The sequence below is a fragment of the Mauremys mutica genome, chromosome 15, assembly GCF_020497125.1.
Source record: "Mauremys mutica isolate MM-2020 ecotype Southern chromosome 15, ASM2049712v1, whole genome shotgun sequence".
Lineage (NCBI taxonomy): Eukaryota > Metazoa > Chordata > Testudines > Geoemydidae > Mauremys > Mauremys mutica.
Genome location: NC_059086.1, coordinates 9,347,784 through 9,363,012, shown reverse-complemented (window position 1 = coordinate 9,363,012; position 15,229 = coordinate 9,347,784). Strand labels below are relative to the sequence as shown.

The following is a 15,229-nucleotide window of genomic DNA, read 5'->3' as shown; positions in this document are numbered from 1 at the left end:
CACCAACAGGGCTTGGGGAAGGAGCAACCCAAGACCCTGAAATTCCAAGGCTCCCCAGAAAAAACCACAAACAGAGGCTACCCTCGTGGGCTGATAGGCCCCCAAGCTATAGTACCTGTTCGTATAGAAGGACGATTGTGTGAGGCATTGCTGGACAGCGGATCACAGGTCACGCAAGCACCTGTTTTGGTGTACGCTGATCCCACCCAGCCGTATGAACTTCATGTTGATGCAAGCTACACTGCTTTAGGTGCAGTCCTTTATCAAGAGCGTGAGGGCAAACTCCGACCGGTAGCATTTGCAAGTCGAGGTCTCACACCGCCTGAGAGAAACTACCCTGCACATCAAATGGAGTTCCTGGCATTGAAATGGGCCATCACAGAGAGGTTCCATGTCTACCTCTATGGGGCCAAGTTCACTGTAAAAACTGATAATAATCCTTTGACATACATCAAGACAACAGCAAAATTATCCGTAGCAGGGCACCGGTGGTTAGCGGCACTCTCTGCCTATGATTTCACTCTGCAGTATCGACCCGGTCGAACAAACATGGATGCAGATGCCTTGTCTCGGCAGCCTCACTCTAAGGATTTATTACCCAATGATCAGATGAATGTGGGGACCTCTGAACTGAGAGATTTATGCCAACGGGTATCCATTGTGGAGGAAAAATCCACAGCCAATGGAGAACGAGCAATTGACTGTCTGGGTGCACCACCAGAAGCCATACCCATAGCCTACTCAAGTTTTACTAGAGTACAGGACCCACAGCTGTCCAAACTGGAGGATCGAGAGGTGGAGCATGCCCAGCGAGCTGATCCACAGATGAAGGACATCCTTTATGCATTGGAAAGGGGAAAAGATCCCAGGGCTATTCGACCGAGTCACCCAGAGGAGGCCCTTTTGCTGAAAGAATGGGATCGCTTATTGGTTCGGGATGGACAAATTTACCGAGGGCAGAAGCATCCTCAGAGGCCTCACCATAAGCAGTTGGTGCTACCACAAAAGTACCGGCAAGGTGTGTTAGAGGCCTGCCACGATTGAATGGGGCATCTGGGAATTGAGCGATTGGAGGCCCTAGTTAAGGCAAGATTCTTTTGGGCCTGAATGGGGCCTGACATCGCCCACCATATTCGCACCTGCACCAGATGTATCCAGCGAAAGACTCTGCCTAAGCAAGCGGCTCATCTTGTCAGCATCACGAGTTCTGCACCCATGGAGCTTGTCTTTATGGACTTTCTGTCATTAGAGCCTGACCGCCGGGGTACTGCAAATATCTTGGTGGTCACTGACCATTTTACTCGTTATGCCCAGGCTTATCCCACCAAAGATCAAAAAGCTTCCACGGTTGCCAAGATCCTGTGGGAAAAGTTCTTCGTCCACTATGGGTTGCCCGCCAGATTACACTCAGATCAGGAACGGGATTTTGAAAGTCGGTTAATAAAAGAACTTTGTAAGATCATGGGGATAAAAAAATCACGCACCACCCCTTATCATCCCCAAGGGGATCCACTACCAGAACGATTCAACCGCACACTACTGAACATGCTGGGAACTCTGGAGCCTCTGCAGAAAAAATACTGGAGCCAGCACGTGGAGCATTTGGTACATGCATATAACTGCACTCGACACGATGCAACTTGGTTCACACCATACACGTTAATGTTCAGTCGAGAGGCCCGGTTGCCGATCAGTCTCTGTTTTGGAGTGTCTTCAGATGGGGCACTCCCAAAACCATACTTGGGGTATGTGACTCGCTTAAGAGATCAACTGAAAAAGGCTTATCGAATAGCGACGCAAGCAGCTGGTCACCAGAATCAAAAGAATAAAACCCGATATGATCAGCGAGTGAGGCAACAGGAGATTCTGGTTGGTGACCGAGTTTTGGCCCGAAATCTCGGACTACAGGGGAAACACAAAATTGCAGATCGTTGGGAGTCACACCCGTACATTATAGAGAAGAAACTTGGGGATCTACCAGTGTATCGCATACGTCCTGAGGGCAGTCGCGGCCCCACCAAAACTCTCCACCGGAATCATCTGTTACCTATAGGACAAGTATTGTTTCCCTGTGAGGATATTTCCACAGATTCTGAGACTCCTGGCCCTGCAAGTCAGACGCGGTCCCAACGACGGAAATATACCTTTCCTCTGCAAACACCCAGCTCCTCAGAGAGTGAGGATGAAATAGAGTTTGGTGAACATCCAGTTGGGAATGCCCCAACCCTAATGGATCCTTTTGTTGTCACGCAAAGAGATGGTGAAGGGGAAGAACCCACACTGAGCACTCCCGAGGCCTCACTGTCCCAAGCTGTGGAGACCCCCCAAGAACATGATGAGGAAGGCTCAGTGCAGGCAGAGAACCCTGTACCCCAAACAGCCACTTCAAACCTAGATGCACTCGAATTTGTGCCTCAAGGTCCCATCATCTTGCCTCCATGTCCAGTGGTGTCATCTCAGCCAACACCCGACAGCCAGCCTAGACGTTCCTCTAGGGAAGGGAAGCCCAGGTGTGTGCTGACGTATGATCGTTTAGGGGAACCCAGTGACCTACAGATTTCTGGGGTGCCACGGGGGGCGAGCTGCCTCATGGGAAACCTGTTCCACCCCTCGGGGGCCTGTGGGATGGATGATGGGAATGCTTCTGATGAATGGGGACCCTTGGTCTCCTGCTGGGGATCCACGGCTTAAAGTTGCCTACCTTGATGGGGACATCAAGGATTATTTCTTTTGGGGGGGGAGAGTGTAACCCCTTTGGGGTTTAGAGAGCATGGCCCCTTTAAATCTTTTTCCCAGGCGGGAGGGGGAGAGTAAGAAAAAAGGAGGGAAACTCCAGGGGGCAAGGGTGGAGCTCCAGGGAGAGAGGGAGAGGCAGCACGGCTGGCCCTGGAGAAGGGAGCAGGAGAACCTGCCTGAGGCCTGACGAGGACAGGCCCGATCGGGGACAGCCCAGGACAGGAGCCAGGAGCTGCCCTGTGCCAGGGAAGAATCGCCCGAGAAGGACAGGCCAGAGCTGGACCCAGTATCACGGCTGCCCAGAGCTGCGTGGGGCTGTGAGTACTGGGGCTTGTGACTCTGCATTGGGAACAAGGAGGGAGGCTGCTAGCTAGTTAAGTGGGGAGATGGTCGCTCTGTGGGGCTTTGCACAGAGCGGCAGAAGAGGGCACCGGAGGGGTTTGCTGGGGAGAGTTCACTGGCGCCGAAGACGACCGGGAGCACCCAAGACTCACCACCGGACTGGAACTTTGCTCAGGCCTCCTGAACTCTGTGTGCAGACACATTGGTCAGTGTCTGCCCTTCCAGACTGTGCTATCACTGGGCCCGTGGGGTTTTGGTTTGAATGCAGCCCTGTTTTACTGCTCCCCCTATATTTCCCCTTGTTGTTTTTCTCCTCTCAGTCCTCTGTAAATAAATATCTCCCTTGTTATATCCATTCTACTTTTCCTGTTTGGTGGGTGTGTTCACTCTGCGGGGTTTGGAACATGTGCCCCTGGGGTGGAGGGGATTTCTCCTGCTGCATTCCTGCATGCACTGTCTCTTGGCCAGAGCTGCCTGCAGAGCAGACTCCATCTTGGCCACGAGGGCACTAAAGTTACACCAGTGACACTGCACCAGCCCTTCCAAACTGAGCCACCTACTTTCACACTGCCTGCAACTCTGAAGGACCCCTGCTCCCCTCACGCCTGGCTCCCCCTCAACCTGGAGTTTGACAGCCCCACATGCTGTGTAATGGAGTGCTAAACTGTATTATACTGCTCAGCCACTAGGTGGTGATGTGTGTAAAATACAGTAATTCCGCACTTAATGTTGTCGTTATAGTCCTGAAAAATGCGACTTTAAGCAAAACAATGTTAAGCGAATCCAATTTCCCCATAAGAATTAATGTAAATAGGGGGGGATCAGGTTCCAGGGAAAAAAAATTTCACCAGACAAAAGGCATTATATACATTTTAAACAATTTTAAACAAGCAATTTAATACAGCTATTAAACAGGCTGGCAGCCCCCCATCAGATTCCCTACTCCCCCCAGCGCCTCCCATGCGCCGGAGGCCCCCAGGGATCAGCGCCTTTCCCCTAATCCCCCCGACTCCTGCCAGTGGCAATCAGCTGTCTTCTGGTGCACAGCCTCCCCCCTTCCTCCCTCCCAGTGGTTTCCCCAGAAATTGAAATTAGGGAGGGTGTTCAAATTTATGGGGGGGTGTCAGAGCTGATGAGATATAAAAAAGAGATATGAATAAAGTAAATGTTTTGTTAGGCTAATGCAAATTTAACGTAAGGATAATACAAGTTATACCAAAACATATAACAGGTCTAGATTTCTAACATTATATATATATTTTTTAAATGTATTTAATTTAAATTGACTTTTGAAAAGTAAGCCATCATGGGATAAGGGGAAAGTCCTCTCATGGATCAATATATGGTTAAAAGGTGGGAAACAAAGGGTAGGAATAACTTATCAGTTTTTCAGAATAGAGAGAGATAAATAGTGGTATCCCTCAGGGGTTGGTACTGGGACCAGTACTGTTCAACATATTCATAAATGATCTAGAAAAATAAGTAAACAGTGAGGTGGCACAGCTCAAACAGCCACTGCCAGAGCCAAAATTTCAATCAGCCTTACTGGGCAAGGGTGAGCCCTTCGGATGCTGGATGGCTGCGGATTACCACCGGTATCCAACAGCCAGAATGCCCTGTACTCTGCCACACAGCCCACCTTGTTAACAATTCACTTGTGGGGAAACTAGGACATGTAGTGAGGAAGTGATGGGCTGAGACCATGGGGTGAGTCTGGTGGAGGCAGAAGTTGAACCCAGGTCTCCAGTCCTACACTTGAATGACTAGATTAAATAACCTTAACTCATCTCTTCCTCACCCCAATTTATGAGATAGCTGTACCCTGCAGCATGCACCCCACACATCTGGACAGACTTCACACCCTCTGCCTATGTTTATATTTACCTGTCATGGGGAATCCTGTCATGGAAGCTGGAAGAAAGCAAAGAAATGAGGTAAGTCTCTGTCTCCATGGCTGGTCACCATGGGGATCTCCAAACATTGGCTGATGTAAGCCGTGGCCTGAGTGAGCTCTCCCCTCACATCTCTTGATGCACTGAGAGAAAAGACTCAGCTGCATGTTGTATTTCAGTGACCTATCTACTGCCTCTCATAGAGGTGGATTGACCCTCCTGCCCCTCCTGTCGGCATCGGTCGCATCTACACAGAAGTGCTGTTGCTGCAGAGCTGCCACCGTGCCACTGTAATCTTTCCAGTGCAGAAGAGCCCTAAGTAGCTAGCAAAACACAAGACCTGGTGAGCGACGTCAGAACCAGTGACACTGCACCAGCCCTTCCAAACCAAGCCACCTCCTTTCACACTGCCTGCACCTCTGAAGGACCCCCACACCCTGCTCCCCTCACGCCTGGCTCCCCCACAACCTGGAGTTTGACAGCCCCACATGCTGTCTAATGGAGTGCTAAGCTGTAGTATACTGCTCAGCCACTAGGTGGCGATGCGTGTCGAATACTGTAATTCCTCACTTAACGTTGTAGTTATGGTCCTGAAAAATGCGACTTTAAGCAAATTGATGTTAAAAAAATCCAATTTCCCGATAAGAATTAATGTAAATAGGGGGGATCAGGTTCCAGGAAAAAAAATGTTGCCAGACAAAAGGCATTATATACATTTTAAACAATTTTAAACAAGCAATTTAATACAGGTATTAAACAGGCTGGCAGCCCCCCATCAGCTCCCCTATTCCCCCCAGTGTCTCCCGCCTGCCAGTGGCCCCCAGGAATAACCGTCTTCCCCCTACTCCCCCCGCCTCCTGCCCGTGGCAATCAGCTGTCTTGTGGTGCACAGCCTCCCCCCTTCCTCCCTCCCTCTCAGTGGTTTCCCCAGAACCTGAAATTTGGGGGGTCTTTGAATTTACAGGGGGGGTGTCAGAGCCGATGAGATATATAAAAGAGATATGAATAAAGTAAAATGTTTTGTTAGGATAATGCAAATTTAACAGAAGGATAATACAAGTTATACCAAAACATATAACAGGTCTAGATTTCTAACAAAATATAATTTAAAAAAAATGTATTTAATTTAAATTGACTTTTGAAAAGTAAGCCATCATGGGATAAGGGGAAAGTCCTCTCATGGATCTGGTTAAAAGGTGGGAAACAAAGGGTAGGAATACATTATCAGTTTTTCGGAATGGAGAGAAATAAATAGTGGTATCCCTGAGGTACTGGGACCATTACTGTTCAACATACTCATAAATGATCTAGAAAAATGGGTAAACAGTGAGGTGGCAAAATTTGCAGATGATATAAAACTACTCAAGATAGTTAAGGATGGAAGAATCCCATTCACTGTTACAGACTATGGACCGAATGGCTAGGAAGCAGTTCTGCAGAAAAGGACCTAGGAGTTCCAGTGGACAAGAAGCTGGATATGAGTCAATAGTGTGCCCTTGTTGTCAAGAAAGCTAACAGCATTTTGGGCTGTATAATTAGGGGCATTGCCAGCAGATCGAGGGACGTGGTCATTCCCCTCCATTCGACATTGGTGAGGCTGTTGTGTATTTGGTTGTCATGGGTTTTGTTACTATGGCAACTGAGTTAGACTATTAAGGCATAGCTCAGCCGGTTTCAACCGTCTGAGTGAGCTCTCTGTTTCTGTAAATAAAATGGAGGTTTTGGTTAGCTGTCTGCTCTCTGGCCTCAAGTGATTGTTTCCTACACCGGCTGCCCCAAGGACTTAACACTGGCGACGAGGATGGGATCCTGGTGCTGCTCCAGTAACAGAAGGAAGTAGAAGTCAAGGTAAAGACCAAACAAAGAAAAAAAGCTCCTTGTTTGCACTGACTGTGAAAGTGAAACTAAAAATCATGGCTACTCTGACCAGGCCCCTGGAGCCTTTTGATGAGAATACAGAGCAGTGGCATGCGTATACTGAGCGTTTTGAGCTTTTTGGTATTGCAAATGACATTACAGAAGCGAAGAAGGTGCCAATATTCTTAACTGTTGTAGGGGCTAAAACCTACTCTCTGCTACACAGCTTACTGCACCCTGTTAAGCCTCAGACTAAATCTTACAATGACATTGTGGAAATCCTGGGGTCTCATTTCTCCCCAAAATCACTGGTAATTGCTGAAAGATATAGGTTCCACAAAAGAGACCAAAAGGAAGATGAAACAGTTGTACAATTTGTAGCCATTTTAAAAAAGCTAGCAGAACACTGTGAATTTAAAGAGATGTTAAATGATGCCCTGCGTGACAGGTTAGTGTGTGGCCTCTGCAGTGAAGCTATACGGAAGCGCCTACTGACAGAGGCTCAGCTTACATTACAGAAGGCTGTTGATATTGCTGTCTCCATGGAACTGGCTACAAGGGAGGCACAATACATCGGTGCATCCCCTAGGGTGCAAAAAGTGTCACAAGAACTGACCCACAAAACGGTGCAGAGTCAAGAATGTGACCGCTGTGGTAAGCTGGGTCACCAGGCATCAGAATGCTGGTGTAAGGACCTGGTGTGTCGACACTGTGGCAAAAAGGGACACATTGAGTATGCCTGTAAACAAAAGAAAAAGAGGCCTGTGGTCTGGCCGACAAAAAGAGGAACCTTGCATACCCTAGAGCAGACCCAGGATGATCAAGGTGACACCTCCTCACAAGAGGAAGTGCCACTGCATGTTTTGTCTTTGGCAGCGGGCTCACATGAATACTGGGTAACCCCCTTATTGGAGGGCAAACCTATACGCATGGAACTAGACACCGGTGCAGCTGCCTCGCTGGTTCCTGAGACTGTGTATAAGGAAAAGCTACAGCATCTTCCGCTTAAGGCAACAAAAACTGTTCTGAAGACGTATACAGGTGAAGCTGTGCCCATGTTGGGCACTATTGATGTTAAGGTGGAGCTCAATGGAAAGGCGGCTAAATTGCCACTGTTTGTGGTGAGAGGTAACTACCCAGCCTTAATGGGTAGGTCTTGGCTTGGGAAGATTCAGCTGAACTGGGCAGAAGTGCACCGGATGACTAAAGAAGAAACCAGTCTAACCCCTATACTAAGGAAACATGCTGCTGTTTTTGGGAAGTATGAAGGGAATCACTGTGACATTGAACATTAAACCTGGCAGTCCACCAAAATATCTGAAAGCCCGAACTGTGCCATATGCCATCAGGCCAAAAGTTGAAGCAGACCTGGAGCGCCTGGTCACCAATGGAGTCCTAATACCAGTTACCCATAGCTCATGGGCCACTCCTATCGTTCCAATAGTGAAGAAAGATGGCTCTCTCCGGATTTGCGGTGATTTTAAAGTCACTGTCAACCCAGTGTTGTGTGCAGAGCAATACCCGCTTCCCCGCATCGATGACCTCTTCGCAGGCCTGGCTGGGGGACAAAAGTTCAGTAAGATTGATCTGAGTCAAGCATATTTACAGATGCACGTCGATGAAAAGTCCCAAGAGCTGTTGACTATTGTGACTCATAAGGGGCTTTATCGATACTGTCGCCTACCCTTCGGAATCACATCGGCTCCCACCCTGTTCCAGAGGGCTATGGACCAGATCTTGTGTGGCTTGTCAGGAGTTCAGTGCTATCTGGATGATATCCTGGTCACTGGAAGAAATGAAGAGGATCACTTAAGGAATTTAGAGGCTACCCTACAAAGACTGGAAGAGTATGGCCTACGAGTTCGCAAAGACAAGTGTGAATTCTTCAAGCCCTCTGTTGAATATTTGGGACACATCATCGATTCTGCAGGTCTTCATAAGGCCCCTGCAAAAGTTAAAGCTATTGTGGAGGCTCCCCCACCTCGAAATGTAAGCCAGCTGTGCTCATTTCTAGGACTACTGAACTATTATGGAAAGTTCATCTCACAGTTAGCCACACTGCTAAAACCACTTCATGAGCTCCTTGGGCAGAATAAGGCCTGGAAGTGGACTGAAGCCTGTGATGTTGCATTTAACAAAGCTAAGGATGCATTGTTAAATTCTGAAGTTCTAACGCACTTTGATCCATCCTTACCCCTGCAATTGGCCTGCGATGCTTCCCCTTATGGAGTGGGAGCGGTCGTGTCACACATTATGCCTTCGGGAGAAGAAAGACCTATTGCTTTTGCTTCACGCACTCTAAGCAAAGCAGAAACTAACTACGCCCAAATCGAACGTGAGGCATTAGGAATTGTTTTTGGAATTAGGAAGTTTCATCATTACCTGTTTGGGCGAAAGTTTACTCTTCTTACAGACCATCGACCTCTGACATCAATTTTTGGACCCTACACAGGCATTCCCCCATTAGCTGCTAGTCGTATGCAACGTTGGGCATTGATACTTTCTGCACACACATATGAAATCAAATATCGGAAATCCACTCTGCACGGCAATGCAGATGGCCTCTCAAGGTTGCCTTTACCGGTCAAACATCAAGATAGTGCCCAAAAGGAAATCTTCTACTTTGAACAGGTAGAGAATACACCCATCACTGCTACTCAGATAAAGAAGGCAACCCGCGTTGACCCAGTATTATCCCAAGTTATGGACCTGGTGATGCATGGAAAATCTCGACAAACCTCTCCGGTCTCACCCGACCTTGTTCCCTACATGTCCAGGGGGACGGAGTTATCTGTCCAATCTGGTTGTTTGTTGTGGGGGAGGCGTGCCATTATTCCACCACCCCTGAGATCACAGATGTTAGAACAGCTACATTCCGGTCACTGTGGAATAGTGCGCATGAAGGAAATTGCACGAAGCTATTTTTGGTGGCCTAGATTGGACAGTGCTATTGAAAAGAAGGCAAAAGCTTGTATGTCATGTCAGGGTGTGAGGAATGCACCCCAGTGGGCACCCCTACACCCATGGGACTGGCCTGAAAACCCGTGGCAACGTATTCACGTTGACTTTGCTGGCCCCCTTGAAGGAAGCATGTTCTTGGTGGCAGTAGATGCCCATTCTAAATGGCCAGAAGTCTCTATAATGCAGTCCACTACTGCAGAGAGTACTATCCAAAAACTACGAGGACTCTTTAGTCATTTTGGTCTGCCAGAACAACTTGTGAGCGACAACGGACCGCAGTTCGTCTCTCAGGAGTTTCAAAATTTTATGAAGGCAAATGGGATACACCACATCACGTCAGCACCATATCATCCGTCCACCAACGGATTAGCTGAAAGATTTGTGCAGACAATGAAAAACGCTTTGAAATCAGCAAAGGGACAACACTCCATTCAAAAGCGTCTGGATACCTTCTTACTTTCCTATAGAAACACACCTCATGCTACGACCCACGCATCTCCGGCCTTTCTAATGATGGGACGACAGCTGCGCACTTGCTTTGATCTGCTGAAACCTTCTGAACCCAGACAAACTGTGCAACATCAGCAGCAATATCAAGTCATCAGACGGGCACCCAGAGCAAAAGACCGAACCTTTAGCCCAGGACAGCCAGTTTTGGCTCGGAATTATACTTCCAGAGCTAAATGGGTCCCGGCCACAGTCATCACTCAAACAGGACCTGTTTCCTATACAGTCCGGACTGCAGAGAATCTTAACTGGCGGCGACATGTAGATCAGCTGTTGCCAGGTCATGCCAGACTTCAGGACCCATCTGCAGTTGAGGGGTCTGACTTCACCCCTCCTGGTGAGACACCGAATCATGAGTCACCTGTTCCTGACTGTTCTCCTCCATTACTGCCGGCAGCTGAGATACCCCTTTGCCCAGCACGAGCTGATACCATCTCCTCACCTATTCATGCTGCGGACCCTGAGCCCCTAGTACTTTTGGGTGCAACAACACCAGAAGTTCACCGTAATCCACCTAGAGACAGAAGGCCTCCTCATCGGCTGGATCTTTAGTTAGGGCGAACCCACGGTTATGGGGCAAAATAATCCCCAGGGTTTAGCCGGGAATGGAGGCAGTCTACCCTCCTTCTCTAGTTTAGTGTGTGTTTTATTTAGGGGATGTTCTTATTAGGGGGGGAGGAATATGTTGTGTATTTGGTTGTCATGGGTTTTGTTACTATGGCAACTGAGTTAGACTATTAAGGGATAGCTCAGCCGGTTTCAACTGGCTGAGTGAGCTCTCCGTTTCTGTAAATAAAATGGAGGTTTTGGTTAGCTGTCTGCTCTCTGGCCTCAAGTGATTGTTTCCTACACCGGCTGCCCCAAGGACTTAACAGAGGCCACATCTGGAGTACTGTTTCCATTTTTGGGCCCCATACTACAAGAAGGATGTGGAAAAATTGGAAAGAGTCCAGCAGAGGGCAACAAAAATGATTATGGGACTGGAGCACATGACTTATGAGGAGAGGCTGAGGGAACTGGGATTGTTTAGTCTGCAGAAGAGAAGAATGAGGGGGCATTTGATAGCTGCTTTCAACTACCTGAAAGGGGGTTCCAAAGAGGATGGATCTAGACTGTTCTCAGTGGTACCAGATGACAAAACAAGGAGTATTGGTCTCAAGTTGCAGTGCAGGAGGTTTAGGTTGGATATTAGGAAAAACTTTTTCACTAGGAGGGTGGTGAAGCACTGGAATGAGTTACCTAGGACGGTGGTGGAATCTCCTTCCTTAGAGGCTTTTAAGGTCAGGCTTGACAAAGCCCTGGCTGGGATGATTTCGTTGGGGATTGCTCCTGCTTTGAGCAGGGCGTTGGACTAGATGACTTCCTGAGAACCCTTCCAACCCTGACATTCTATGATTCTAAGTCCCAGGCAGACTGCAAAAAGTTTCAAAGGGAACTCACAAAGCTGAGTAATTGGGCAACAAAATGGCAGATGAAATTCAATGTTGATAAATGCAAAGTAATGCACATTGGAAAAAAATCTAAACTATACATACTGTGACAGACCCAGGCCAGTGGGCTACAGGAGCCTGGTAGAGGGCAAATATACTGGTCACTGGATGAGTAGTTTTCTGTTCCCTGAGTGACCAGAGCAGGGGCTGCACTAGAGTAATCAGGAACCTGCTAGAACCAATTAAGGCAGCCAGGCTGATTAGAACACCTGCAGCCAGTCAAGGCAGTCTAATCAGGGTGCCTGGGTTTAAAAAGGAGCTCACTCCACTCAGGGAGCGGGGAGCCAGAGAAGAGGAACTGCGTGTGAGGAGCTGGGAGCAAGAGGCGCAAGGAGCTGAGAGTGAGAGGGTGTGCTGCACTGCGCTGCTGGAGGACTAAGGAGTACAAGTGTTATCTGACACCAGGAGGAAGGTCCTGTGGTGAGGCTAAAGAAGGTTTTTGGAGGAGGCCATGTGGAAGTAGCCCAGGGAGTTGTAGCTGTCATGCAGCTGGTACAGGAGGCACTATAGACAGCTGCAATCCACAGGGTCCTGGGCTGGGATCCGGAGTAGAGGGCGGGCCCGGGTTCCCCCGAAACCTCCCAACTCCTGATCAGACACAGGAGAAGTTGACCCAGACTGTGGGGAAGATCACTGAGGTGAGCAAATCTGCGCAGGACCCACCAAGATAGAGGAGGAACTTTGTCACAATACAAAACGATGGAATCTGAATTAGCTATTACACACTCAAGAAAGATCTTGGAATCATTGTGGATAGTTTTCTGAAAACATCCACTCAACGTGCAGTGGCAGTCAAAAAAGCAAAGGGAATGTTGGGAATCATTAAGAAAGGGGTAGATAATAAGACAGAAAATATCATATTGCCTGTATATAAATCCATGGTACGTGCACACCTTGAATACAGTGTGCAGATCTGGTCACCCCATGGGCAACTAAAATTATTAGGGGTATGAAACAGGAGGAGAGATTAAAATGACTGGGAATTTTCAGCTTAGAATAGAGATGACTAAGGGGGGATATGATAGACGTCTATAAAATCTTGACTGGTGTAAAGAAAGTGAATAAGGAAATGTTATTTAATCCTTAACATAACACAAGAACTAGCAGTCACCCAATGAAATTAATAGGAGGCAGGTTTTAAAAAAACAAGAGGAAGTACTTCTTCACACAACGTACAGTCAACCCGTGGAACTTTTTGCCAGGGGATGCTGTGAAGACCAAAACTATAACAGGGTTTTAAAAAGAACTAGATAAATTCCTGGAGAATAGGTCCATCAGTGGCTATTAGCCATGATGGGGAGGGATACAACACCATGCTCTGAGATTCCCTATCCAAACCCCTAATCATTTTAGTTACCCTTTACTGAACATTTTCTAGTGCCAGTATATCTTTTTTGAGGTGAGGAGACCACATCTGTACGCAGTATTCGAGATGTGGGCGTACTATGGATTTATATAAAGGCAATAATATATTCTCAGTCTTATTCTCTATCCCATTTTAGCGATTCCTAACATCCTGTTTGCTTTTTTGACCGCCTCTGCACACTGCGTGGACATCTTCAGAGAACTATCCACGATGACGCCAAAACAGTTTTCCTGACTCGCTGTAGCTAAATTAGCCCCCATCATATTGTATGTATAGTTGGGGTTATTTTTTCCAATATGCATTAGTTTACATTTATCCACATTCAATTTCATTTGCCATTTTGTTGCTCAATCATTTAGTTTTTTGAGATCTTTTTCAAGTTCTTCACAGTCTGCTTTGGTCTTAACTATCTTGAGCAGTTTCGTGTCATCTGCAAACTTTGCCACCTCAATGTTTACCCCTTTCTCCAGATCATTTATGAATAAATTAAATAGGATTGGTCCTAGGACTGACCCTTGGGGAACACCACTAGTTACCCCTCTCCATTCTGAGAATTTACCATTAATTCCTATCCTTTGTTCCCTGTCTTTTAACCAGTTCTCAGTCCATGAAAGGACCTTCCCTTTTATCCTATGACAACTAAATTTACATAACAGCCTTTGGTGAGGGACCTTGTCAAAGGCTTTCTGGAAATCTAAGTACACTGCATCCACTGGATCCCCCTTGTCGACATGTTTGTTGACCCCTTCAAAGAACTCTAATAGATTAGTAAGACACGATTTTCCTTTAGAGAAACCATGTTGACTATTGCTCAACAGTTTATGTTTTTCTATGTGTCTGACAATTTTATTCTTAACTATTGTTTCGACTAATTACCCCGGTACTGACGTTAGACTTACCGGTCTGTAATTGCCGGGATCATCTCTAGAGCCCTTTTTAAATATTGGTGTTACATTAGCTAACTTCCAGTCATTGGGTACAGAAGCCGATTTAAAGGACAGGTTACAAACCTTAGTTAATAGTTCTGCAACTTCACATTTGAGTTCTTTCAGAACTCTTGGGGGAATGCCATCTGGTCCCGGTGACTTGTTAATGTTGAGTTTATCAATTAATTCCAAAACTTCCTCTAGTGACACTTCAATCTGTGACAGTTCCTCAGATTTGTCACCTACAAAAGCCGGCACAGGTTTGGGAAACTCCCTAACATCCTCAGCCGTGAAGACTGAAGCAAAGAATCCATTTAGTTTCTCCACAATGACTTTATCGTCTTGAAGCGCTCCTTTTGTATATCGATCGTCAAGGGGCCCCACTGGTTGTTTAGCAGGCTTCCTGCTTCTGATTTAATTAAAAATCATTTTGTTATTACCTTTGGAGTTTTTGGCTAGCCGTTCTTCAAAATCCTCTTTGGCTTTTCTTATTACACTCTTGCACTTACTATGGCAGTGTTTATGCTCTTTTCTATGCCTCACTAGGATTTGACTTCCAATTTTTAAAGGAAGTCTTTTTATCTCTCACTGCTTCTTTTACAGGGTTCTTAAGCCACGGTTGTGACGTTATGACTGTGATATAATATCTCATTGAAAGGGGAAAGGGCCAGAAAGAGTTAATTAACTCATAGACTGACCTGACCCATGGGTGAACCTTGAGGACGGGTTAGGAAGATATGTAAATGACTAGAGCTTTGAAATGCAAGTCTGCATTGTTAGAGGTAGAAGGGGAAATGTTTGCTCAGGTCTTGTGATGCAAGCAAACAAGTCTTGTCTATTGCTATAGTTTTAATTCAAAGATCAAAAGAGGAATATTAACATTTATGATGATACTTGAGTGAAATAGTATTATTGTCTATGTGTCTCTTTGAAGGTTGTGCTAACCTGTATCTGAACTGTTTAATGGATAAATTACTCTGTGCTAATTGCCAGGATGTTTGGGAGAAGGAGTTAAGCCTATTGTTTTCTCAGGCCGAAAGGCTGCTGGAAATGTATAAGAACCTGGGACACGATCCTTCTTCATCTCAGATCTGCTTTGGGTTTCAAGAGGGGGAAACCTTAAGCCATAAGGATTGAGATCCACAGTCATTG

At 46.7% G+C, this 15,229-nt stretch overlaps 1 protein-coding gene across 1 annotated transcript in view; it reads right to left on the bottom strand.

Annotated features, from left to right (window-relative positions):
• The window catches only part of LOC123350254 (deleted in malignant brain tumors 1 protein-like), a 72,784-nt gene extending 67,800 nt beyond the window's left edge, over positions 1-4,984 (bottom strand). The window contains exon 1 of the mRNA XM_044988744.1: positions 4,963-4,984. Coding sequence (XP_044844679.1) covers positions 4,963-4,984 — 22 coding nt within the window. The remainder of the gene's footprint in view (positions 1-4,962) is intronic.
• Between the last annotated feature and the right edge of the window lie 10,245 nt (positions 4,985-15,229).